Genomic DNA, 27,911 nt, shown 5'->3' on the forward strand with positions numbered 1-27,911 from the left:
CACCTGGCTAATTTTGTATTTTTAGTAGAGACGGGGTTTCGCCATGCTTGCCAGGCCTCTCTCGAATTCCTGACCTCAGGTGATCCACCTGCCTCAGCCTCCCAAAGTGCTGGGATTGCAGGTGTGAGCCACAGCACCCAGCCTATTTTTTTATTTTTATTTTTTTACAGACAGACTCTTACTATGTCACTCAGGCTGGAGTACGGTGGTGCCATCATAGCTCACTGTAGCCTTTAACTCCTGGGCTGGGCTCAAGTGGTCCTCCTGCCTTAGTCTCCTGAGTAGCTAGGACTACAGGCATGCACCACCATGCCTGGGTAAATTGTTTTCATTTTTTTTTGTAGAGAGAGAGTCTCACTGTTACTATGTTGCCCAGGCTGCCTGTTTGTTTTGTTTTTAAATATCATTACACATTCTCCCCAGGAAACCTAACACTGACCTCTACAAATTTATGTCTGTAACTTTGGTTTCTTCGCTGAGCTTGTCTTATTAGCATATGCTAATTTGACACCTCTGATTGGATGTCTAATAAAGAGACAAAACATAACTCATCCAAAATAGATGACTTGATATCACTCCAAACCCTATTCTCTTCCCCATTTTGAAATCAAACCAGTTATTCCAGAAGTCATAAACCCAGGAATCATCCTTGATTCTTCCCTTTCCCCACCACCCACATTTATTAGCAAGACCTTTCCATTTAAATTCAAAACTGTATTTCAAATCCTTTCTCATTCCATTCTGCTGACAAATTTTATCATCCTTGCCCCTATTCTGGTTCAAACCATCAGGAACTTTGCCTCATCTTCTGTGACAGACTTCTAACTCGTCTTCTAGCAATCTTTTCTCTTTTATTTTTTTCCTCTCTTTTTCTTTTACATTTTTTTTAGAGACGGGTCTCACCATGTTGCCCAGGCTGGTCTTGAACTCCGGGGCTCAAGCAATCCTCCCACTACAGCCTCCCAAAGTGCTGAGACTATAGGTGTGAGCCACTACACCCAGCCCTCTTTTCAATAAATAATAAAATGAGCTTTAAAAAATATAAATCTGGTGGCCGGGCATGGTGGCTCATGCCTGTAATCCCAGAACTTTGGGAGGCCGAGGCAGGCAGATCACAAGGTCAGGAGATCGAGACCTTCCTGGCCAACGTGGTGAAACCCCGTCTCTTCCAAAAACACAAAAATTAGCTGGGCGTGGTGGTGTGCGCCTGTAATCCCAGCTGCTTGGGAGGCTGAGGCAGGAGAATCACTTGAACCTGGGAGTTGGAGGTTGCAGTCAGTGCTAGTGTACTCCAGCCTGGTGACACAGCAAGACTCCATCTTAAAAAAAAAAAAAAAAAGTAAATCTGGTGGGGCACAGGGGCTCACATCTATAATCCCAGCACTTTGGGAGGCTGAGGTAGGTGGATCACCTGAGGTCAGGAGTTTGACATCAGCCTAGCCAGCATGGTGAAACCCCGTCTCTACTAAAAATATAAAAATTAGCAGGGTGCAGTGTTGCACACCTGTAGTCCCAGCTACTCTGAAGCTGAGGCAGGAGAATCACTTGAATCCAGGAGGTGGAGTTTGCAGTGAGCCAAGATCACGTCATTGCACTCCAGCCTGGGCGACCAGAGCCAAACTGTGTCTCAAAGAAAAAAAAAAAAAGTAATCCAGATCACTCTCCTCCCAAGGCTTTTATTTATTGCAACTAAACGAAATTCTGAACTCTTCACTGTGGTCAACAGGGTCCTCTGGGATGAAACCTGCCTGCCTCTCCAACCTCCACTTATAGCTGCTTTTTCGTTAGACTCTAATGGAGGTGCCCCACCCATGCTGACCTCCTTTCTGGCCTCTTTATTATTTTTTTAAATTTTTTATTTTTTATTATTTAAAAAAATGAGATGGCTAGGACTTGTGGGTTGCGGGGGAGAGGGTGGGCTGGCCTCAAACCCCTAGGCTGAAGAAATCCTCCTGCCTCAGCTTCCCAAAGTGCTGGAATAAGAGGCTTGAGCCACTGCATCCCACCCCACCCTTTCTAGTCTTTGTAGCAGCTGGTAATTCTCAATTGAGAATCTTTCCTACCAGCGGGCTTTAGCGGTAGCCATCTCCTCTGCATGAAATGCCCTTCCCCAGATTCATCAAATGGCATGTCCTGTTTGTAATCTCATCCCAATTAAAATATTTTCAAAGGCCTTCCCTGTCTTATCTAGAACAGACCTTATTCCTCAGTTTTTCACTCACCTTATTCATTTCCATCTTATCACTTATCATAATCCAATGCTGATTATTTTATTTTTATTTATTCATTTATTTTGGAAACAGGGTCTTGCTCTGTTGTCCAGGCTGCAGTGCAGGGGTGTGATCATGGCTCATTGCAGTCTCAACTTCCTGGACTCAAGGGATCTTCTCACCTCAAGCCTCCTGAGTAGCTGGCTAATTATTTATTTATTATTATTATTATTATTATTATTATTATTTTTTGAGACAGTCTCGCTGTGTCGCCCAGGCTGGAGTGCAGTGGCGCGATCTTGGCTCACTGCAAGCTCCGCCTGCCGGGTTTACGCCATTCTCCTGCCTCAGCCTCCTAGTAGCTGGGACTACAGGCGCCCGCCACCACGCCCGGCTAATTTTTTGTATTTTTAGTAGAGATGGGGTTTCACCGTGTTAGCCAGGATGGTCTCGATCTCCTGACCTCGTGATCTGCCCGCCTCGGCCTCCCGAAGTGCTGGAATTACAGGCGTGAGCCACCGCGCCCGGCCTTTATTTTTTAATTATTTTAGATGAAGTCTTGCTCTTGTTCCCCAGGCTGGAGTGCAATGGTGCCATCTTGGCTCACTGCAGTCTCCACCTCCTGGGTTCAAGCGATTCTCCTGCCTCAGACTCCCGAGTAGCTGGGATTACAGGTGCCTACCACAACGCCTGGCTAATTTTTGTATTTTTAGTAGAGACGGGGTTTCACCATGCTGGCCAGGTTGGTCTCGAACTCCTGATCTAAGGTGATCCACCCGCCTTGGCCTCCCGAAGTGCTGGGATTACAGGCGTAAGCCACCGTGCCCAGCCAGTTTTTAAATTTTTTGTAGAGATGGGGCTTTACCTTGTTGCTCAGGTTGGTCTCGAACTCCTGGGCTCAAGAGATCTGCCTGCCTCAACCTCCCTAAATGTTGAGACTACAGTCATGAGCTACCAGGCCCAGACAAATGTAGTCCTTAATAGTTGTCTACTTTTTTTTTTTTTTTTAAGATGGAGTCTCATTCTGATCTCAGCTCACTGCAACCTCCACCTCCCGAGTTCAAGTGATTCTAGTGCCTTAGCCTCCCAAGTAGCTGGAATTAAAGGCATTTGCCACCATGCTGGGCTAATTTTTATATTTTTAATAGAGACACGGTTTCTCCATGTTGGCCAGGTTGGTCTCAAACTCCTGACCTCAGGTGATCCACCCTCCTCAGCCTTCCAAAGTGCTGGGATCATAGGCGTGAGCCACCGCGCCTGGCTGTTGTTTACTTTTTGACTGTTCTGTCCCATTAGATGTTAGTGTCATGAGGGTAGGAACCTGGTTAGTGTAGTTTACACCTAGACCTCAAGTCCTAGGATTGTGTCTAGCTCACAGTAGTTGCTCAGTAAGTGTTTGTTAAATAAAGCAATACAGTTAGACAGTTGGGTGTGCAGGGGTTCAATCAGGCTTGAGGATCAGTCAGGCACTAAAATGAAGAGAGAGGGAGACAAACAGCTAAGTTTCTTGAGGGTGTATGGAGAGAAGGGTTGTAGTAATGGACTATTCTCTAAGCTCAGAAGAGAAGGAAGAGAGAACAGGAAGGAAATGGTGGATAGTAAAAAAGTGGTACACAGGGCCGGACGTGGTGACTCACGCCTCTAATCCCAGCACTTTGGGGGGCCGAGGTGGGCGGATCATGAGATCAGGAGGTTGAGACCACCCTGGCTAACACGGTGAAACTCCATCTCTACCAATAATACAAAAAAAAAATTAGCCAGGCGTGGTGGCACGTGCCTATAATCCCAGCTACTCGGGAGGCTGAGGCAGGAGAATCCCTTGAACCTGGGAGGCGGAGGTTGCAGTGAGCAGAGATCACGCCACTGCGCTCCAGCCTGGGCGACAAAGCGAGACTCTGTTTTAAAAAGAAAAAAAAAGTGCTACACAGAACGGGGTCTTGTTGAGGTGGAAGAGTTGCGTGGTGTGAACACTAAAGCAAGTAAGCTGAAAAGATAAGGAATGGTGGTCAGGGTGCATGACTTGAAACCAAGTATTGGGGTGTGGTGGAATTTTGGGTGGCAAGACTGTCCCACGGGAACATGGAGAGGCCAGCTGGTGGGAAGGGAAGGAGAGAAGTTAAGTGGATGACAGGGAGGGGTACTGGATGGGTCATTCACGTGGGTAATTAGGTCACCAAGGTGGAGGGCTGGAGTAGAATAAACAGAAGGACTCTGAGGCAGGAGGAAAAGTCCATGATGAATGGGTTTGCAGGTCACAGGACCAAAGGGGAGTGGCAAGTGCTGCAGCTGGATGTCATTAACCTCAAAGGCGATAGGGCCCAGGTGCAGTGACTCACGCGTGTAATCCGAGCACACTGGGAGGCCAAGGCAGGAGGATCACTTGAGGCCAGGAGTTTGAGACCAGCCTAACCAACGAAGTGAGACCCACTCCCCGGACTTGGTCTGTCATACCAATGGCACCCAGGCACCCATGGTGGTCCCCGCTCTTTCCTATATCCAATAGATCACCAAGGTCTATATATTCTTTTTTTTTTTTTTTTTTTTGAGACGGAATTTCACTCTTGTTGCCCAGGCTGGAGTGCAGAGGCACGGTCTCAGCTCACAGCAACCTCCCCTTCCCAGGTTCAAGCGATTCTCCTGCCTCAACCTCCCAAGTAGCTGGAATTACAGGCCTGCACCACCACACCCGGCTAATTTTGCTTTTTTTTTTTTTTTTGAGATGGAGTCTCACTCTGTCTCCCAGGCTAGAGTACAGTGGTGCAATCTCGGCTCACTGCAACCTCTGTCTTCTGGGTTCAAGTGATTCTTCTGCCTCAGTCTCCCAAGCAGCTGGGACTACTATTAGGTGGCCACCACGCCCAGATAATTTTTGTATTTTTAGTAGAGACGGGGTTTCATTATTTTGGCCAGGCTGGTCTTGAACTCCCGACCTCGTGATCCACCTGCCTTGGCCTCCCAAAGTGCTGGGATTACAGACGTGAGCCACCTCGCCTGGCCACCAAGGCCTAAATATTTTTATGGACACTCCTTAATCCAAGCCTTATTTACTACCACAGTCTCCATAAGGGTCTCCAGGCCATTGGTCTTTTAAATTTTTTATTTAAAAAAAAAATATTTTGGGCTGGGCACAGTGTCTCTTGCCTATAATTCCACTACTTTAGGAGGCTGAGGCGGGTGGATCACTTGAGCCCAGGAGTTTAAGACCAGCCTGGCCAAGATGGTGAAACCCTGTCTCTACTAAAAATACAAAAATTTGCCAGGCCTGGTGGCACAGGCCTGTAATCCCTGCCACTCAGGAGGCTGAGGCATGAGAATCACTTGAACCCGGGAGGCAGAGGTTGCAGTGAGCTGAGATCGTGCCACTGTACTCCAGCCTGGGTGACAAAGGGAGACTGTTTCAAAACAAAACAAAACACACTTTTTTGTAGATAGGGTCTTGCTCTGTCGCCCAGGCTGGTCTCCAACCCCTGGCCTCAAGTGATCCTCCTGCATGGAGTTCCCAAAGAATTGGGATTACAGCCATGAGCCACCACAGCCTGCAGGGCACTGGTCTTGACCTTCCCTCCCTCATCTATTCTCTGCAGCCACAGCAAAACATTCAAAATGCAAGTCTGCTATTTTTCTACTCCTAGTTAAAACTTTTCAGGGGCCTCCCACTGTTTGAGGATTAGGTTTAATTTCCAAACCTTTATCCAACCTTCATCTTTCACCAGATTTGGAGATTATTACAAAAAATAAATCTTAAGAAACTAGGAATAGGCCAGGCGCAGTGGCTCTCGCTTATAATCCTAGCACTTTGGGAGGCCGAGGAAAGCGGATTGCCTGAGCTCAGGAGTTCGAGACCAGCCTGGGCAACAGAGCAAGACTCTATCTCCAAAAAAAGTGTGTTTTGTTTTTTTTTTGTTTCATTTTGAAACAGAGTAAAACTGGGCAACATGGTAAACCCCATCTCTATTAAAATACGAAAGAAAATTAGCCTAGCCTTGAGGCCTGCACCTGTAGTCCCAGCTACTCAGGAGTCTGAGGCAGGAGAATTGCTTTAACCAGGGAACCCAGGAGGCGGAGGTTGCAGTGAGCCTGCACTCCAGCCTGGGCGACAGAAGGCAGGAATAGAAGGAAATCTCCTTGATTTGTTAAAGTGAAACATCAAAATTGTCCCTTTGGTCTATTTGATAGGGAGGCAGTGGTTCACATTTGTAATCCTAACACTTGGGGAGGCTGAGTTGGAAGGACTGCTTGAGCTCAGGAGTTTGAAACTAGCCTGCGCAACACAGAGAGACCCCTGTCTCTCTCTCTCTTTTTTTTTTATTTTTTGAATTGGAGTCTCTGTCCACCAGGCTGGAGTGCAGTGGCACCACCTTGGCTCACTGCAACCTCTGCCTCCGGGTTCAAGCAATTCTCCTGTCTCAGCCTCCCAGGTAGCTGGGAGTATAGGCGCCTGCCACCAGGCTGGGCTAATTTTTATATATTTTTTTTGTTTGTTTGTTTGTTTTTTGAGACGGAGACTCGCTCTGTGACCCAGGCTGGAGTGCAGTGGCCCGACCTCAGCTCACTGCAAGCTCCGTCTCCCGGGTTCACGCCGTTCTCCTGCCTCAGCCTCCCGAGTAGCTGGGACTACAGGCGCCCGCCATCTTGCCTGGCTAGTTTTTTGTATTTTTTAGTAGACGGGGTTTCACCGTGTTAGCCAGGATGGTCTTGATCTCCTGACCTCGTGATCCGCCCGTCTCGGCCTCCCAAAGTGCTGGGATTACAGGCTTGAGCCACCGCGCCCGGCCTTAATTTTTATATTTTTAGTAGAGATGGGGTTTCACCATGTTGGCCAGGCTGATCTCGAACTCGTGACCTCAGGTGATCTACCCGCCTCGGCCTCTCAAAGTGCTGGGATTACAGGCGTGAGCCACCCCGCCCCGCTGAAACCCCCCATCTCTATAAAGCAAATAAAAAAATAGCAGGGCATGGTGGTGTGTACCTGTAATCCCAGATACTAAGGAGACTCAGATGGGAGGATCCCTTAAGCCCAAGAGTTCCAAGCTGCAGTGAGCTATGATCACTGCATTCCAGCCTGGGCGACAGAGAGCATTGCCATCCATAAATAATAATAATAACAGGGCCGGTAGCGGGGCTCAATAATAATAGGGCCGGTCGCGGTGGCTCATGCCTATAATCCCAGCACTTTTGGGAGGCTGAGGCGGATGGATCACTTGAGGCCAGGAGTTTGAGCCCAGCCTGGCCAACATGGTGAAACCCCGTCTCTACTAAAAATACGAAAAATTTGCCGGGCGTGGTGGCGGGCGCCTCTAATTCCAGCTACTCAGGAGGCGGAGGCAGAAGAATCACTTGAACCCGGGAGGCGGAGGTTGCAGTGAGCCGAGATCGCGCCACTGTACTGCAGCCTGGGCGACAAAGCGAGATTCGGTCTAAAAAAAAAAATCTTTTTGTGCACTCTTCATGTAAAGAGAATTATCAGCATATATTGCCTCTATTTTGGTGTTTAGTTAAAAATGGGGCACACCAGTACTAACTTCGGCTTTCTAACAATTCCTAATTCGCACACCATGTGGCAGTGTTAGATGGCTTTTGGGTGCTCGCCAACGACAAGACATCTACCACTTCTTTTGGCCCCTTCGCTCCCATATCCACTGCTTCAATCCAGATGCTGTATTTGACCCTCCGCGACCTCTTTGTCATGGCGTCCGCGGGGCGTCTACCAGCGGAGACTTGGGCTGGCAACCGGGCGTCGACCTTCCCAAAATGGCGGCGACAGGGACAGCTGCGCTCAGGGGGCGGGGTTCCGCCGCCGGGGGCGGGGCGGGAGGCCGAGGGGTCGGGCTAGCGGGCGGGACGCTTCCCAAGTCGGCAGTCTCAGCGCGCCTGCGCCGAGTGGCCCTGCGCGCAGTGAGGCAGTGGCGGGGGAAGGCACCGGTGGGGCCGACGGGCTGGTTGAAGGAGGGAAGCGGGCGAGCGAAGTCCCAGTGCGCGCCGCGGCAGCCCGGGCACCCTCCCCTTCCGGGCGTGAGTCGCTGTGAAAAGAGCTGAAGCGAGCGGACTCGCACCGGCAGCAAGGCGCCGCTCCCGCCGCCTCAGCCCGGCCTCCCTCGGCTCCGGCGCTCCGGTCGCGGGGCCCCGGTTCCTCGGCACACCCCGCTCCAGCCGCCCCCAGAGCCTGTCCCCAGCCCTTCGGAAGCCCCGGCGCCAGCCCGGGCCCTCGGCGGGGAGGATGACGGAGCTGCAGTCGGCACTGCTACTGCGAAGACAGCTGGCAGGTGAGCAGGCGGGCGGCGGGGCGCCGGGCCCGGCCGCGATCGCAGACAGCCGCTGCCCGGTCCCTCTTCTCCTCCTCCCGGGCCAGCGGCCGCACGGCCGAAGGGGTCCGGGCCTGCGAGGGTGGGTACCTCGAGGCTCCGGTCCCGGCTGGGCCCAGCCGTTCTCGCCTGGCTCTCGGAGGGCATTGGGGGCGGGGACGCGACCCAGCTCCGGCCCGGGGACGGGGCCTGGCGCCCGGGGGATCGGAGAGGAGGCGGCCCCCTCCCCCACCGTTCTGTAGGACGTTGCGGGGGAGGGGCTGTGTGCGGATCCCCAGGCCGGGGCAGCCAGCTTGGAGGGGCGGGTCCCGGGCTCAGGTGCTGCCGGGGTCGCAAGACCTTCGGGGCCGGCTGGAGCGTCCGGGCCCAGCGTGGCGGCGAGTCCCAGGCTCGGTATCTGAGCCGTGGGGGACGAGGGCGGGCGGAAGGGACCTGCCCTGGCGGGATAGGTGAGGCGCACAAAACTTCTCCCCGGGCGGCGCTGGGTCCGCGGAGTTGGGGCCGACAACAAAAGCGCCGGCCTCGGCGGCCTCCACGCGGGCGCGCGGGTGCCGGAGACCCTGGCGGGGTGCGGAACGCCGCCTCGCCTGCCTCCGCCTGGCACGGGCTCCGGCTGCGCCGCCCGGCTTGGGGAGGGTAGGAGCGGGCAGCGGGGAGAGCCGCTCGCTGGCCGGCTCCCGGCTTTGTGCTCGCCGCGATTCCGGCTCCTGCGCAGGCCCGCAAACCCCGGAGCTGCGCCCGCAGACTCTGGCCCGGGGCGGCGGCCGGGTCGGCCTCTCCGAGGAGCCTGCGGCCCCCCTCCCCCATTGTCCCGGCCTCCGGCCGTTTGCGGCTTCCAGGTTGACTTTTTAGGGGGTTGGCTCCTACTCTGCTAGGACTGTGCGCGCAGAGCATGCGCACTGGAGACGTCCGTGTGCGGAGTGGAAGGGGGGAGGCGGGTTGGTGGCTTCACAATGCAGCCCCACGTGCTGCCAGATTTAAAGAGAAATGAACCAGCAGTTACCCCTGCTGTACAACGCCCGGCGTGTGTCATTCTCAGTTCAAGCGATCTTCCCCCTACCCACTCTACAACCAGTAGCCTCCAGCCCTCAGTAGAAGCCAAAGACTGGAGTGATGAAATCTGTCTGTGAAATACATTTACTAAGAGTTTGAGGTGTTCGTTAAATCACCTTTATAGCTTCTTAAGGAAAAGGTTGTCAGGGGTTCTTATAGATAGTATAATTGGGTTTATTATTAGACCATGAGCAAGCAGGTTTGGACAAGTATTAAAGTTCTAGATGCTCGGGGGAATTCGCTTCCAGTGAATGGAGAAGTTCTAATGATACTACAGGATACTCATCAAAATTATGTACTAGAAAAGCACTGAGGCCGGGCGCGGTGGCTCACGCTTGTAATCCCAGCACTTCGGGAAGCTGAGGCGGGCGGATCACCTGAAGACAGGAGTTCAAGGCCAGCCTAGCCAATGTGGCGAAACACCTGTCACTACTAAAAATACAAAAAATTATTCGGGCGTGGTGGAGGGCGCATGTAATCCCAGCTACTGGGGAGGCTGAGGCAGGAGAATTGCTTGAACCCGGGAGGCATCTCTGCAGTGAGTTGAGATCGCGCCATTGCATTCCAGCCTGGGCAACAGAGCGAGACTCTTCAAAAAAAAGAAGGGCCGGACGCGGTGGCTCATGCCTGTAATCACAGCACTTTGGGAGGCCGAGGCGGGCGGATCACGAGGTCAGGAGATTGAGATCATCCTGGCTAACACAGTGAAACCTCGTCTCTACTAAAAATACAAAAAATTAGCCGGGCGAGGTGGCGGGCTCCTGTAGTCCCAGCTACTGGGGAGGCTGAGGCAGGAGAATGGCGGGAACCCGGGAGGCGGAGCTTGCAGTGAGCCGAGATCGTGCCACTGCACTCCAGCCTGGGCGACAGAGCGAGACTCTGTCTCAAAAAAAAAAAAAAAAGAAGAACTTTATTTCATCTTTATTTTTTTTTTATTTTGAGGCAGAGTCTTGCTCTATCATCCAGGCTGGAGTGCAGTTGCGTCATCTCTGCTCACTGCAACCTCCGCCTCCTGGGTTCAAGTGATTCTCCTGCCTCAGCCTCCCCAGTAGCTGGGATTACAGGCACGCACCACCACGTCCGGCTAATTTTTTGTATTTTTGATAGAGGCGGGATTTTACCATGCTGGCCAGGCTGATCTCCAACTCCTGACCTGGTGATCGCCCGCCTGGGCCTCCCAAAGTGTTGGGATTACAGGCGTGAGCACCGCGCCCGTCTGCATCTTGACATTTATAAACACCTTTTCTGTATACTTTTTTGTTTGGAGGAGGGAATTAAGATTTCCCTAATAATTCTTTAATCAGAATAAGTTTTATGTGGTGAATTGTTAAACAACATTGAAGTACTAGGTATTAAAACATTGAATTCTTACATAATGGAAAAGATAAACATTTAAAAGGTGTAGAAGAAGTTATGCATTACTAAGAAAGTAAAATAAGACATAATAGTGTCAGCAGCAGCAATATGTCAAAACGATTTCCTATCCGTTTTTGAACCAGCTCTAGATTTTGATGGTCACTTGGTTCTGTTCTGCCCTCTTTTTTTTGACAATGTATATAGCAAATATTAATAAAACATCCCAAAGCTCTTTATTAATGATTGACTTTCTGATGGGGCATACTAAAATACACTTTAAGATAGAGGAGACAGCAATTTAATTTGTATTTTTTCAGGCCTCATTGTAAAGTTACTTAGCTGCAGATTTAAGTTTTCCTGCCTTCTTGATGAGAAACAATGGGATTGTTTTTAATATGTTTTGAAAAATTTGAAGCATGTTAATTAACATGCTCAAAATATACAGAGTAGTAGGGCAAGGCAAATGAATTTTAACTGAAATGTAAACATATAAAATTTATTGGAAAGATTTGATAACTACACAGAGTGTGAAATAAAAGCCTTGTTTTATTTTATTTTTGAGACAGAGTTTTTACTTTGTTGCCCAAACTGGAGTGCAGTGGCGAGATCTTGGCTCAGGACAACTTCTGCCTCCACGTTCAAGTGATTCTCCTGCCTCAGCCTCCGAGTTGCTGGGATTACAGGCACCTGCCACCATGCCTGGCCAAGTTTTGTATTTTTAGTAGAGACGGGGTTTCACCATGTTGGCCAGGCTGGTCTCAAACTCCTCACTTCAGGTGATTCACCCACCTCGGCCTCCCAAAGTGCTAGGATTACAGGTGTGAGCCACCACCACCTTTCACGCAGGTTGGAGTGCAGTGACATAATCTCGGTTCACTGCAACCTCCACCTCCCAGGTTCAAGCGAGTCTCCTGCCCCATTCCCTGCTCCTCCCCACCCCCACCTGCCCCCAGTAACTGAGATTACAGGTGTGTACTACCACGCCAGGCTAATTTTTGTATGAAATCTCCAAAAACTTAACGATAGCCAGCAGTGGCTACATTTATTGAACCTCTAGTCTGTCAGTCCTTAAGGATTTAAGTTAATTACTTGGGAGAATATATGGGGTATATTTTGTTGATAACCTAATGAAGAACCTGGTTACTTTGAGAATTGAACACAGTGGTTCCTTGGGTTGTGGAGTTCCTCAGTCTTGGCGCCACTGACATTTTGGGTTGAGTCTCGTTGTCGGGCCTGTTCTGTGTGTTACAGAATGTTGAGCAGCATACGTGGCCTTCACCCACTAGATGCCAGTAGCATCCTCCCTTAGTTGTGACAACCATAAATGTCTCTATTGCCAAATGTCTCCTGAGGGACAAAATCATCCCAGGTTGAAGATTACTGAGTTAAAATGTTTCAGAAAAGACCATTATGGCTAATTGTTAAGCAGATAAAGACACCTAACATATTCATGAAATCAGATAGGTTGTGTATTTCTTGTGGATATTATTAGACTATGACTTACTCCTTTGCAAATTCAGCGGTGGCAATTCAAGTTTTGCAGTGCCTTATGTTAAACATTAAGAAATCCCTCAGCACAAGAGATACTTTTAAAACATTTTGTCTTTTGAAAAGGTATTATAAGCATTGGTTAAAAATGCAAAGAGTACAAAAAAGCATAGTCTTTTCACCCTGACCACAAGTTCTTTTCATGGAAGTAACACATCACTGACAACTGTCTTTTTTTCTTTTTTGAGACAGAGTCTCGCTCTGTCGCCCAGGCTGGAGTGCAGTGGCCGGATCTCAGCTCACTGCAAGCTCCGCCTCCCGGGTTTACACCATTCTCCTGCCTCAGCCTCCCGAGTAGCTGGGACTACAGGCGCCCGCCACCTCGCCCGGCTGGTTTTCTGTATTTTTTAGTAGAGATGGGGTTTCACTGTGTTAGCCAGGTCTCGATCTCCTGACCTCGTGATCCGCCCGTCTCAGCCTCCCAAAGTGCTGGGATTACAGGCTTGAGCCACCGCGCCCGGCCTTTTTTTTTTTCTTTTTTTTGGCACAGTCTTGCTCTGTCGCTCAGGCTAGAGTGCAGTGGCACAATCTCGGCTAACTGCAACCTCCGCTTCCTGGGTTCAAGCGATTCTTGTGCCTCAGCCTCCCAAGTAGCTGGGATTACAGGTGTGTGCCACGATGCCCAGCTAATTTTTTGTATTTTTAGTAGAGATGGGGTTTTTGCCATGTTGGCCAGGCTGGTCTTGAACTCCTGACTTCAGGTGATCCACCTGCCTCGTCCCATGAAAGTGCTGGAATTACAGGCATGAGCCATCACGCCTGGCTGACAAATGTGTCTTTTCAGGGAAGTTCTTGTATGTGTGTTTATATAGGCCAACATTTACTGAGGACTAACATATACCAGGCACTGTGCTGAGTACTTTATATATTTATTTTATTTTTATTTTTTTGAGATGGAGTCTCACTCTGTCACCCAGGCTGGAGTGCAGTGGTATAATCTCAGCTCACTGCAATCTCTGCCTCTTGGATTCAAGGGATTATCTTGCCTCAGCCTCCATAGTAGCTAGGCTTACAGGTGCCCGCCACCATGCCCAGCTAATTTTTGTATTTTTAGGAGAGATGGGGTTTTACCATGTTGGCCAGGCTGGTCTTGAACTCCTCACCTCAAGTGATCTGCCTGCCTTGACCTCCCAAAGTACTGGGATTACTGGCGTGAGCCACCACGCCTGGCCTCTATTGCTTTTTTTTTCTTTTTTTTTCTCCCAACACAGAGTCTTTTTCCGTCGCCCAGTCTGGAGTGCAGTGGTGTGATCTTGGTTCACTGCAACCTCCGCCTCCTGGGTTCAAGTGATTCTCCTGCCTTAGCCTCCCGAGTAGCTGAGATTACAGGTGTCCACCACCACGCCTGGCTAATTTTTGTATTTTTAGTAGAGACAGGGTTTCACCATGGTGGCCAGGCGGATCTTGAACTCCTGACCTGAGGTGATCTGCCTACCTTGGCCTTACAAAGTGGTGGGATTACAGGTGTGAGACACTGCACCCGGCCCCTCTATTGCATATGGGTATTTTTTTTGAGACGGAGCTTCACTCTTGTTGCCCAGGCTGGAGTGCAATGGCATGAACTAGGCTCACCACAACCGCTGCCTCGCCAAGTTCAAGCGATTCTCCTTCCTCAGCCTCCCAATTAACTGGGATGACAGGCGTGTGCCACCATGCCTGGTCAGTTTTGTATTTTTAGTGGAGACAGGGTTTTTCCATGTTGGTGAGGCTGGTCTTGAACTCCCAATCTCAGGTGATCCACCCGCCTCAACCTCCCAAAGTGCTGCGATTACAGGTGTGAACCACTGTGCCAGGCCAGTTTTATTATATAGTTTGTTAATACACATTATATTGTGTGATACTTTCACATATAGTTGTCAAATTAGGTGCACTGATCATTAATCCAGTGACTATCATTGTTACCTTTTTTTTTCTTTTTTTTGAGAGGGAGTCTCCCTGTGTCTCTCAGACTGGAGTGTAGTGACGTAATCTTGGCTCACTGCAAGCTCCGCCTCCTGGGTTCACGCCATTCTCCTGCCTCAGACTCCCCAGTAGCTGGGACTACAGGTGCCCACCACCGTGCCCGGCTAATTTTTTGCATTTTTAGTAGAGACGGGGTTTCACCATGTTAGCCAGGGTGGTTTCGATCTCCTGACCTTGTGATCCGCCCGCCTCGGCCTCCCAAAGTGCTGGGATGACAGGCCTGCGCCACTGCGCCCTGTCCCCGATTGTTGCCTTTTGACTTCCTTTTCTCAGGTGAAGAATGTCTGATTGCACTGTCAAGATGAGTTTCAATCCTTGCCTCTTTCGGCTTTGGGTACTTCAGTACAATTTTTTTGTTGGTGGGAGGGTATGCCAAATTATGGTAAACTGTAGTGTGGGCATTCTTTTGCTTTAAGCAAGTAAAGTATTAATTAAGCACTCTTTTAATGAGATCAGTTTGATTTAGGATAAATAATTTGGCATTTCTTAATTATTGAAATTTTTTTTAGATTTAAATTTTTGTTAGAATTTAGATGACTTCTAAGGGTACGTCTAATGTTACCTTTCATTGGTTTGTAGGAAATAACTCTTCAGAGAAGGAAGTGTGGGCTTATGGAAACACTCTGGCAAGGTAAACACAGTGCAGGTTTATATGGTTAACAGCATTTCAGGTACAGAAAAGTACAAATCACAAAAAGCAAACATTCTCCGAATTCTGGTAATGAACATGATTATTATAAACAGATAAATGATAAAGAATAAAATGTAGTTCCAGGAAATAAGATATTTAAATGTTACAATAGAACATTGTAAACTTTTTCCCCTTAGTGCAAGATAGTATTGGGCTAATTTGAGTTAATCAGAAGTTTTTTTTTTTGTTTGTTTGTTTTTGAGATGGAGTCTCGTTCTGTCTCCCAGGCTGGAGTGTAGTGGCGAGATCTTGGCTTACTGCAGCCTCTGCCTCCTGGGTTCAAGTGATTCTACTGCCTCAGCCTTCTGAGTAGCTGGGACTACAGGCGCACGCCACCACCCCTGGATTATTTTTGTATTTTTAGTAGAGACGGAGTTTCACCATGTTGGCCAGGATGGTCTCAATCTCCTCTGCCCTCCTTAGCCTCCCAAAGTGTTGGGATTACAGGTGTGAGCCACCGCGCCCGGTCTAATCAGAAGTTTTTATCAGTGCTGTTCCACTGATAGATTCTGGCCCTCAGAGAAACTTCTAGAAGAAATACTCTAATGTGCTGCTGTTGCTGTAGAGATGTATACCTCTTTTTATGAAGTTATGTTCTAGATTTGCAACAAGTTAATTTTTATAAGGGAAAATATTTTATTTTACCTTTTATTTAACCTTTATACCCATGTCCGGTGATTTAGAAAAACTGCTACTGCTCTGTCTTTGCTTTTTTTCCTTTAGCTTTTCTTATCTACTCTTCTATTGGCTAGGGATATGTTAAAGATATAAACAAAGAACTTAAATTTTTACCTGGCAGCTGTTTGTTGTTTGCTTTAATCTTGTAAAGCAAGATTGCTTTTAAGTAAGTTTATCAAATTGGAATTTTTAAAAAACGTTCTTTATGTCAGGAGACACTGTTTTCATTTGCTTTTGAATGTACATGCATTTTAATTACATTATCATATTCTTATGTAAGGTATATATTTTCTAGGGTTTCTATGTTAAGACAGAGTAACGCTAGGCAAAGAGTTCTTTTTCCTCTTTTCTTTTTTTTTTTTGATACGGAGTTTTGCTCTTGTTGCCCAGGCTGAAGTGTAGTGGCGCAATCATGGCTCACCGCAACCTCTTGCCTCCCGGGTTCAAGCGATTCTCCCACTGCAGCCTCCCGAGTAGCTGGGATTACAGGCATGCACCACACCTGGCTAATTTTGTGTTTTTAGTAGAGACAGGGTTTCTCCATTTTGGTCAGGCTGGTCTTGAACTCCTGACCTCAGGTGATCCACCTGCCTCAGCCTCCCAAAGTGCTGGGATCACAGGCATGAGCCACCGCATCCAGCCTATTTTTTTTGTTTGTTTTTTTTTGAGATGGAGTTCCGCTCTTGTTGCCCAGGCTAGAGTGCAGTGGCGGGATCTTGGCTCACTGCAGTCTCTGTGTCCTGGGTTCAAGTGATTCTCCTGCCTCAGCCTCCCAAGTAGCTGGGATTACAGGCACCTGCCACCACGCCCATCTAATTTTTGTATTTTTAGTAGAAAGGGGTTTCACCATGTTGGCCAAGCTGGTCTCGAACCCCTGACCTCAGGTGATCCACCTGCCTCAGCCTCCCAAAGTGCTTGGATTACAGGCGTGAGCCACCGTGTCCAACCTATAGACTATTCTTTTTTTTTTTTTTTGAGATGGGGTTTTACTCGGCCTTCAGGCTGGAGTGCAGTGGTGGATCTGGCTCACTGCAACCTCTGCCTTTCGGGTTCAAGCGATTCTCCTTCCTCAGCCTCCCGAGTAGTTGGGACTACAGGCACGCACCGCCACACCCAGCTAATTTTTTTTCTTTTTCTTTCTTTTTTTTTTTTTTTTTTGTAGTTTTAGTAGAGTTGGGGTTTCGCCATGTTGTCCAGGATGGTCTCGATCTCTTGACCTCGTGATCCACCTGCCTTGGCCTTCCAAAGTGCTGGGATTACAGGCGTGAGCCACCGCACCCGGCCTAGACTATTCTTTAGAACAACTTCAGGTTCTCAGTGAGATTGAGTAGAAGGTACAGAGATTTCCCAAATACCTCCTGCCCCCCACTCAAGCATATCTTCCCTCATTGTCAGCATCACACAGCAGAATGTTACAAATGATGAACCTACTTTGGGTAGTTCTATCTTTAATTTTTTGAGGAATTTCCAAACTTTTTCATAGGCCTTGCACCATTTTACAATCCCATCAGTAGTAAAAGGAAGGTTCCAATTTTTCCACATCTTTGCCAACACTTTTTTTTTTTTTTTTTTTGATAAAAGTCATCCAAATAGGTGTAAGATGAAATCTCATTGTGTGGTTTTTGTTTTGTGTTTTGGTTTTCGTGAAACAGGGTCTCACTCTGTTGCCCAGGCTGGAGTGCAGTGCTGTGATCTCAGCTCACTGCAGCCTCGAACTCCTGGGCTCCAGCAGTCCTCCCACTTCAGACTCCGAGTAGCTGGGACTATAGGCACATGCCACCACACCAGGCTAATTTTTGTATTTTGTTTTGTAGAGATGGAATTTCAACCATGTTACCCAGGCTGGTTTCGAACTCCAGAGTTGAAGCCATCTGCCTGCCTCTGAGTCCCAGAGTGCTGGGGTTACAGGTGTGAGCCACCACACCTGGCCCTCATTGTGGTTTTGATTTGCATTCCTCTGATGGCTACAAAGTTGTGCGTCTTTTTACGTGCTTTTGGCCATTTGTTTGTCATTTTTGGAGAAAGGTCTATTTAAAGTCTTGCTATTGAAACAGTCAGGTTATTTGGCTTTTTCGTTGCAGAGTGGTAGGGGTTCTTTTTGGGTATTAACCCCAATAGATACATGATCTGCAATTATTTACTCCCATTTGGTAGGTTGCCTTTTCACTCTGTCGATCGTATCCCGTGATGCACGACAATTTTAAGTTTGGTGTAGTCTAGTTTGTCTATTTGCTATTGTTGCCTGTGCTTTTGGTGTTATCCAAGAAATCATTGCTGAGTGCAGTGTTATGAAGCTCTTCTCTTATGTTTTCTTCTGGGAGTTACAGTTTTAGGTTTTATATTTAGGTCTTTTTTTTTTTTTTGAGGCAGAGTCTCGCTCTGTTGCCCAGGCTGGAGTGCAGTGGCGAGATCTTGGCTCACTGCAGCCTCCGCCTCCCAGGTTCAATCGTTCTGCCTCAGCCTCCTGAGGAGCTGGGACTACAAGCTACATTTTTTTTTGTAAATACAACAATAAAAAAATAATTTTTGTATTTTTAGTAGAGACGGACTTTCACCACGTTGGCCAGGATGGCCTCGAACTCCTGACCTTGTGATCTGCCCACCTTGGCCTCCCAAAGTTCTGGGATTACAGGTGTGAGCCACTGCACCTGGCCAAGTTCATTTTTATGTAAAGTGCAAGATAAACGTTCAACTTCACTATTTTGCTTGTGGATATCCACAACTTTTCCCACCACCATTTGTTAAGAGACTAGGTTGTCCTTCTCTATTAGGTGGTCTTGGCACCTTTGTATAAAATTCTTGAAATGACAAAATTATAGTGATGGACAATGGTGTTCAGGGATTTAGGTACATGAGAGATATGTGGTATACAGCAACATGAGGGATCTTTGTAGTGATGAAGAGTTTTGTATCTTGATAGTGATTACACACATCTGTAAATGTGATAAAATTGCAGAGAGCTACACACACACACACACACACACACACACACACACGAGTGATGACATCTGAATACAATAATCCTCCCTTACCTGCATGAGATACTTCCCAAGACCTCCAGTGGATGCCTGAAACTACAGATAGTCCTGAACCTTGTGCTTTTTCCTATGACAGGTATCCTATGATCACATACCTGTGATCGGGTTTAATTTATGTTAGTCATGGTAAGATTAACAACAACGATAATAAAACAGAGCAATGATAACAATATGCCAGCATCACTACTCTTGCACTTTGGGGCCATTATTAAGTAAAACAAGGGTTACTTGAACCCAAGCACTGCTAAGTCATAGCCAGGAGGGATAGTGTGAGATGTCATCATGCTACTCAGAACAACACAAAATTTAAAACTTAGGAATTGTTTATTTCTGTTATTTTCCATTTAATATTTTCAGACTGGTGGGGGGACTATAAAGTATATGGATTGTACCACTGTCAATTTCTTGGGTTTGATATTGTGCTAGAGACTTATACAGGATGTTAACATTTGGGAGAAACAGGGTAAAGGTTACAGGAAACCTTTCTGTACATTTCCCCCTTGTCCTATGGGACTGTATTTCAGAATAAAAAGTTTTTTAAAAAGTCACCTGTAACCATGTATTATTATCCATCCTTTTGCAAACAAAGAACTTAATATTTGTAGTTACAAACACAACTACATGGTTGCTCTATTAACATGTTCAAGGAACAGGAAGTTGAAGTAGAGAAACCTGTAGTTTAAGACAGAAATTCTATCTTAATTTTTTTATTATTTATTACTTAATTTATTTTTGAGATCAAAGTCTTGCTGTGTTGCTCAGGCTGCTCTTGAACTCCTGGGCTCAAGCGATCCTCTTGGCTTGGCCTCCCAAAGTGCTGGGATTACAGGCGTGAGCTGCCACGCACAGCTACCATCTTAATTTTAAATAGCAGTCTTCATTTAAACTTGTGTGGTTGCTTGGAAAATGGAATAAAGCATCAGCATAAAAGTTTATTTATTGAGCCCTTATATGCCATTGTATTGAGATGCTATGGGAACACAAAGGTAATTCATGTGATATCCCAACCTTGAGGTGCTACATTGAGTAGCACTATGTAAAAAAAGATTTTTATTTTTATTTATTTATTTATTTAACTGTTTTTTGAGACAGAGTTTCACTCTTGTTGCCCAGGCTGAAGTGCAGTGGCGCCATCTCGGCTCACTGCAACCTTCACCTCCTGGGTTCAAGCGATTCTCCCGCCTCAGCCTCCCGAGTAGCTGGGATTACAGGCGTGTGCCACGATGCACAGCTAATTTTTTGTATTTTTTAGTAGAGAAGGGGTTTAAACATGTTGTTCAGGCTGGTCTTGAACGCCTGACCTCAGGCCATCTGCCCACCTCGGCCTTCCAAAGTGCTGAGATTACAGGCGTGAGCTACTGCGCCTGGCCGCAAAGTTTTAATGCAGTACATATATGTATATGTACAAGGAACAGAAAGTGGCATTGAAGAAGAAGTGTTTAATTATGGGGGGAGTACAGGGAGATGAGGTAAGGCTTCATTGGAAAAATACTATGTTTGTATACAGCAGAATCAACATTTCAGTTCTCTTAATAGCGTTAGGTTGTATCCTTTTTTTTCTCTCGAGATGGAATTTCACTCTTTTTGTCCATGCTGGAGTGCAGTGGCATGATCTCGGCTCATTGCAACCTCCGCCTCCTGGGTTCAAGCGATTCTCCTCCCTCAGCCTCCCAAGTAGCTGGGGTTACAGATGTGTGCCACCACGCCTGCCTAATTTTGTATTTTTAGTAGAGACGGGGTTTCTCCATGTTGGTCAGGCTGGTCTTGAACTCCCGACCTCAGGTGATCCGCCCACCTCAGCCTCCCAAAGTGCTGGGTTTACAGGCATGAGCCACCATGCCCGGCCTTTTTTATTTTATTTTATTTTATTTATTTATTTATTTATTTATTTATTTTTTTGAGACGGAGTCTCGCTCTGTCGCCCAAGCTGGAGTGCAGTGGCCGGATCTCAGCTCACTGCAAGCTCCGCCTCCCGGGTTCACGCCATTCTCCTGCCTCAGCCTCCCGAGTAGCTGGGACTACAGGCGCCCGCCACCTCGCCCGGCTAGTTTTTTGTATTTTTTAGTAGAGACGGGGTTTCACCGTGTTAGCCAGGATGGTCTCGATCTCCTGACCTTGTGATCCGCCCGCCTCGGCCTCCCAAAGTGCTGGGATTACAGGCTTGAGCCACCGCGCCCGGCCTTATTTTATTTTTTTAAGTGAAACAAGTTTATTAAGAAAGTAAAGGAATAAAGAATGGCTACTCTGCTGGGTGTGGTGGCTCTTGCCTGACCAGCCTGACCAACTTGGAGAAACCCCCTCTCTACTAAAAATACAAAATTAGCCGGGCATGGTGGTGCATGCCTGTAATTCCAGCTACTCAGGAGGCTGAGGCAGGAGAATCACTTGCACCCGCGAGAGGGAGGTTGCAGTGAGCCGACACCATGCCAGCCTGGGGAACAAGAAATTCCGTCTCAGAAAAAAAAAAAAAGAATGACTACTCCATAGGCAGAGCAGCCAGTAGTAAATTAATTTTTTTTTTTTTTTTTTTAAACTCTTGTTGCCCAGGCTGGAGCACAGTGGCGCGATCTCGGCCCACTGCAACCTCCCCCTCCTAGGTTCAAGTGATTCTCCCGCCTCAGCTTCAGAAGTACCTGGGACTACAGGCGTGCGCCACCACAACCGGCTAATTTTTCTATTTTTAGTAGAGATGGAGTTTCACCATGCTGGCCATGGCTAGTCTCAAACTTATGACCTCAGGTGATAACACCCACCTTGGCCTCCCAAAGTGCTAGGATTATAGGCTTGAGCCGATTGCTCCCAGCCAGTAAATGAATCTCTAAGAAAATAGTCTGGCAGGCCTGGCATAGTGATTCATGCCTGTAATCCCAGCACTTTGGGAGACCGAAGCAGGTGGATCACCTGAGGTCAGGCGTTTGAGACAAGCCATGGCCAGCATGGTAAAACCCCGTTTCTACTAAAAATACAAAAATTAGCCGGTTGTGGTTGCACATGCCTGTAGTCCCAGCTGCTTGTGAGGCAAATCACAGCAAATCTTTGTTTTGTTTTGAGACAGGGTCTTGCTGTGTTGTCCAGACTAGAGCGCAGTGGCACTATCAAGGCCCACTGCAGCCTCCACTTCCTGGGCTCAAGCAACCCCCTACCTCCCTCCCTATAGCTGGGACTATACGCCTGCCCCGCCGCACCTGGCTAATTTTTCCTTCTGATAAAGTCTTGCTCTGTCACCCAGGCTGGAGTGCAAGGATGTGATGATGGCCCACTGCAGCCTCAATCTCCCAGAACCAAGTGATCCTCCCACCTTATCTGCCTGAATAGCTGGGACCACAGGCACGCACCACCATGCTCAGCAAATTAAAAAAAATTTTTTTTTGGTAGAGATGGGGTTTTGCCATGTTGCCCAGGCTGGTCTTGAAGTACTGGGTTCAAGCAATCCTCCCACCTTGGCCTCTCAAAGTCCTGGGATTAGGCACATGAACCATTGTGTCAAATCTTTGCCCCAGCCAAATATTTGAAGTAAATAAAGAAATTGGTAATTTCTCCAGTCTAACCCTCTTAAATGCTGATGGAGCTGGCTAGCAGAAAGTTTTATTTGCTGATAAAACTTAAGCCCTTTCCTTCCCAGAGTGGTTTTTTTTTTTTTTTTTTAATATTTTGGGAGTTCTTAGTTTCCTTTGAGAATCTGGTAAGAGTTAAAAGGCCTCCTGAGAAAAGCACACATACATAATTTGGTATGTAATTTCAGAGGGTTCTTTGATCTGTGGAGTGAAGCTCATTTATGCAGATCTAATGCCGTCTCTTAAATCAGCAAGTTTGATGCCTGTTTTGTGTGCTGTCGGGATGCTGTTTGGGCGTTTCAGGAACTCGTATTCTGTAGAAAAATAAAAGTTCCATAATACAGCTGCTTTAGGGTTGTCATTATAGAAAAAGTCAAGAGAAGCTGGCTTCTACCAGTCTGGTTCCTGGAGGGCTTGGAGGAGGAGTTCATGACACTTCTGCTTGACCTTTAAAAGATCTGTCAAATTTGACACGCAGAAAGAGGAAAATATTTAAGGCTGATGGAAAAGAACAAGCAAGACAAAGTTTATGCTGAAAGAAGTTGTATAGTTGGAGTATATGATAAACTGAACTAGTGGGAAAAGTATCTGGAAAAGGTTGACGTTTGTGGAAGACCTTAAAAATGCTGGGGTAGGCCAGGTGCGGTGACTCACACCTGTAATCCCAGCACTTTGGGAGGCCAGGCAGGAGAATCTCTTGAACCCAGGAGGCAGAGGTTGCAGTGAGCTGAGATCGCGCCACACACTCCAGTCTGGGTGACTGAGTGAGACTCTGTCTCACACACACACAGAAAAGGCTGGGTGCGGTGGCTCACGCCTGTAATCCCAGCACTTTGAGAGGCCGAGGTGGGCGGATCACGAGGTCAGGAGTTCCGAGACCAGCCTGGCCAGCATGGTGAAACCCTGTCTCTGCTAAAAATACAAAAAATTAGCTGGATATGCTGGCACGCACCTGTAGTCCCAGCTACTTGGAGGCTGAGGCAGGAGAATTTCTTGAACCCAGCAGGTGAAGGCTGCAGTGAGCCAAGATTGTGCCGCTGCACTCCAGCCTGGGCGACAGAGTGAGACTCCGTCTCAAAAAAAAAAAAAAATCGAGCCGGGCATGGTGGCTCACGCCTGTAATCCCAGCACTTTGGGAGGCCGAAGTGGACGGATAACGAGGTCAGGAGATCGAGACCATCCTGGCCAACATGGTGAAACCCCATCTGTACTAAAAATACAAAAATTAGCTGGGCAGGTGTGGTGGCACATGCCTGTAATCCCAGCTACTCAGGAGGCTGAGGCAGGAGAATCGCTTGAACCTGGGAGTCGGAGGTTGCAGTGAGCCAAGATCACCACTGCACTCCAGCCTGGTGACAGAATGAGACTCCATCTAAAAAAAATAACAAAAGACGCTGGGGTATAAAATTTAATATATATATATTGAGATGGAGTTTTGTTGATTGACACTAGTTTATATTAGTTGATAATACAATATAGATACTTCTTCTATAGGCATTCTTCCCCTTCTTACATTTTTTTTTCTTTTCCATTTCCTTAATTTAAGCAAGTGACACTTGTTGAAACACCTTCAGTGTCTCATCAAGGTCCTTATTTTTCTGTCAAAGTTTTTTTTTTTTTTTTTTTTTTTTTGAGATGGAGTCTCACTCTGTCACCCAGGCTGGAGTGCAGTGGCACGATCTTGGCTCCCCACAACCTCCGCCTCCCAGGTTCAAGCAGTTCTGCCTCAACCTCCTGGGTAGCTGGGACTACAGGCGTGCGCCACCATGCCTAGCTAATTTTTGTATTTTAGTAGAGATGGGGTTTCACCGTGTTTCCCAGGCTGGTCTCGAACTCCCGAGCTCAGGCAGTCTGCCCACCTCGGCCTCCCAAAGTGCTGGGATTACAGGCGTGAGCCACTGCACCCGGCCTCATACTATTTTTAAATGAGCGGGATTCAAACATTTTCTTGGTAGGAATGGCAAAAACATCATTATCAGGAAAATGATATAGCTGTATTATCTATAATACAGCCACCACGCCCGCCCCCAAAGTATTTTCTTTAATGAACAACTCTATTACGATTGTAGCTTTTCTGTGTAATTTTTAAAATTACTACAAAAATTAACATTGTTTTCTTTTTGGCTTTTCCTCCCATGTCTCTGAAGTTCCTGTCTGGTCCTCTGCTGTAGTGGTCTTAAATATCCTACTCAGCTGACTGTCCATATTTTCCAAAAGAGAAAACTAAGTTTCACTTATTTGCAATAGCAGAACCAAGACAGCTAGACTTCATTAATCTCTGAACTTGTCCTTTAACAAAGTTTAGGCTGGGTGCAGTGGCTCATGCCTGTAATACCAGCACTTGGGGATTCTCAGGCAGGAGGATGGCTTGAGCCCAGGAGTTGGAGGCTGCCGTGAGCGTATCACTGCCCTCCAGCCTGGTTGACAGAGCAAGACCCTGTCTTAGAAAAACAATATTTAAGTTAGATCTACACAGAGAATGAATATAAAAATTAATGTTGATATGATCATCCCTTTTCTACTTAGGCCCTGGGAAGCCTGTGGGGTCATACGATCCTTTGATTTTGTCACTTTTTTTTTTTTTGAGGCGGAGTCTCGCTCTGTCGCCCGGACTGGAGTGCAGTGGCCGGATCTCAGCTCACTGCAAGCTCCGCCTCCTGGGTTTACGCCATTCTTCTGCCTCAGCCTCCCTAGTAGCTGTGACTACAGGCGCCCGCCACCTCGCCCGGCTAGTTTTTGTATTTTTAGTAGAGACGGGGTTTCACCGTGTTAGCCAGGATGGTCTCTATCTCCTGACCTCGTGATCTGCCCGTCTCGGCCTCCCAAAGTGCTGGGATTACAGGCTTGAGCCACCGTGCCCGGCCTTGTCACTGTTTTTGAGGGTGAGTCAAATATATTTAAAAGACGGAGTTTTTGCCATGTTGGCCAGGCTGGTCTTTAACTCCTCACCTCACCTGCCTCGCCCTTTCAAAGTGCTGGGATTACAGGTGTGAGCCACTTCACCCAGCCAAGACCACTGCATTTTATACCACTGCACACTGTCTGTTAAATTCTGAAGTCTTTGTAACTTTTAGAAGGGGGAACTAATAACTTGGTAATGGCCGCATCTGGTATTTTGAGTCTGTTTGTTATCTTTTGTGCTTTAGGATTCTAAAACTAAATTGCTTATTTAAGGTTTATATATAGAGAGGAGTGTTATTCTGAGGTCTTCCTTTATATTCTTTCACCCTAGGTAAAGAGAGGATTGTATTTCCCTATTTTTTTTTTGTATTTAGCAGTGCGTAAGGTTTATATTATCCTCATTAGTACTTTAGGCTGTGATAATTTCTTTTTTCTGTTCATTCTTTTTTCTTTTTTTTACTTGTCACTGACAAAGCTCGGAATAATTTCTTATTTTCAGACTGCTGTGAACATTTATGGTGTGATCGTTCCCCCAGGAAAAGACTGTATTTTCGCTGTCTTCTCTGGTTATTTCTGCATCTCTGCCCTAGGATGCCATCTTTGCTCTTCTTCTGCCCTTAGCATTTGCCTAATGGAAACAACAAAATTGTTGTTATCCAGTTTGGTTTATATTTAACTCTTGCAGGTGCAGCAGTGGCACAGATGAGGGTATTGTGTTGCCTGCTACCCTCTTCGGCATCTACGTCATATGCTATGGCTGTTGGGGAAGCAATATGACTGTGGTAGGCTTTTTGTTTTTAAATAAACTTTTTAAGAAGAGTTTCAGATATACAGAAGAATTGTGAGAACAGTACAAAGAGTTCTTATATACCTTGCATTCAGTTTCTCTTATTTTTAACTCTTTCCCCCACCCCCCACTCCCCATGAGATAGTCTCCCTCTGTCGGCCAGGCTCACTGCAACCTCTGCCTCCTGGGCAGAGGCGGTTCTCCTGTTTCAGCCTCCTGAGTAGCTGGGATTACAAGTGCACGCCACCACACCCGGCTACTTTTTGTGTTTTTAATAGAGACGGGGTTTTGCCATGTTGGCTATGCTGGTCTCGAACTGCTGACCTCAGGTGATCCAGCCTCCCAAAGTGCTGGGATTACAGACGTGAGCCACCACGCCCAGCCTCATACTATTTTTAAATGAGCTAGATTCAAACATTTTCTCTGTAGGAATGGCAAAGACATCATTATCAGGAAAATGATGTAGCTGTATTATCTAAGAGTGATTTAAATAGATACCTTACAATCTAAATAATTACGTCCAAGTTGCTGGGTGCACATTTTTACAATTAGTTTAATTTGGAGAATGACACTGTTCAGAGCCAGACATTCTCTGAATTCTTTATTATTTATTTTGAAATGTTCAAGGTGATACTTGTTTTAACTGCCCTGACACTGTTCTTTTGTTTGTTTGTTTTGAGACAGGGTCTTGCTCTGTTGCCCAGGCTGGAGTGCAGTGACACACTTGTCAGCTTTACTGCAGCCTCCACCTCCCAGGTTCAAGCAATTCTCCTACCTTAGTCTCCCGAATAGCTGGGATTACAGGCGCACCGCCATGACTGGCTAATTTTTGTATTTTTGTTAGAGACAAGGTTTCACCATGTTGCCCATGCTGGTCCTGAACTCCTGACCTCAGGTGATCCATCCTCATCGGCCTCCCAAAGTGCTGAGATTACAGGCGTGAGTCACCGTGCCTGGCCGACAATGTTCTAAGTTAATTACATTAGCCATAATATGTGAGATAGAAATTTGCTCATTTGTATGTAAGAAAGAATATTCCGAAAAAGTTTTAAGGGCTGGGTGCAGTGATTTAACTTCTGTAATCCCAGCATTTTGGGAGGCCGAGGCAGGAGGATTGCTTGATTCCAGGAGTTGTGAGACCAGCCTGAGCAAGATGGTGAGGGCCCCCTCTCCCACTTTGGAGGTATGCTATAAGTAACAGGCCTTTGAAACTCATTTTGGGTATGGTGAAGATGTTATATTACAGTGTCCTTTTATTTATTTATTTAATTTGAGGTTAAACATTTTTTGTTTTTTTTTTTTTGAGATGGAGCCTCGCTCTGTTGCCCAGGCTAGAGTGCAGTGGCATGACCTCGGCTCACCGTAAGCTCCACCTCCTGGGTTCACGCCATTCTCCTGCCTCAGCCTCCCGAGTAGCTGGGACTACAGGTGCCCACCACCACGCCCGGCTGATTTTTTGTATTTTTAGTAGAGATGGGGTTTCACTGTGTTAGCCAGGATGATCTCAATCTCCTGACCTTACGGTCTGCCCGCCTTGGCCTCCCAAAGTGCTGGGGTGTGAGCCACCGCGCTGGGCCAGTTAAATGTTTTATTTTTAGACAACTACATGACATGTTTTTCTTAAAAACAATGCCTCCATTCCAAAGAAATTGCAGTCAAAATAAATGAAGAGTTCAAGATGACATCAGTTCCATTTGTCTTAAGTCCTGGTGTTGTGTGAATGACAAGCAGCAGCCAGTTATGATGGCAGGTGATCCAAAGTAATTGCCAAATTTGTTAACGTTTTTCCATTTCTAAACCATCCTTAAAGAAAAACATATATAGGGTCACA

At 47.1% G+C, this 27,911-nt stretch overlaps 1 protein-coding gene across 6 annotated transcripts in view; it reads left to right on the top strand.

Annotated features, from left to right (window-relative positions):
- The first annotated feature begins 8,059 nt into the window (after window positions 1-8,059).
- The window catches only part of UBE2G1 (ubiquitin conjugating enzyme E2 G1), a 106,746-nt gene continuing 86,894 nt past the window's right edge, over window positions 8,060-27,911 (top strand). For 2 of the 6 annotated variants that reach the window (XR_004430886.1, XR_004430885.1), the window contains exon 1: window positions 8,354-8,473. Coding sequence is in view for 1 of the 6 variants with exons in the window: in XM_033185036.1 (XP_033040927.1) it covers window positions 8,428-8,473 (46 nt within the window). In the remaining 5 variants the exon portion in view is untranslated. Of the gene's footprint in view, window positions 8,474-15,047; window positions 15,063-27,911 lie in introns of those variants that run through there. The other 4 variants (XM_033185036.1, XR_004430883.1, XR_004430884.1 and 1 more) reach the window with 4 other exon arrangements.

This window comes from Trachypithecus francoisi, unplaced genomic scaffold, assembly GCF_009764315.1.
Source record: "Trachypithecus francoisi isolate TF-2019V2 unplaced genomic scaffold, Tfra_2.0 Lachesis_group20, whole genome shotgun sequence".
NCBI lineage: Eukaryota > Metazoa > Chordata > Mammalia > Primates > Cercopithecidae > Trachypithecus > Trachypithecus francoisi.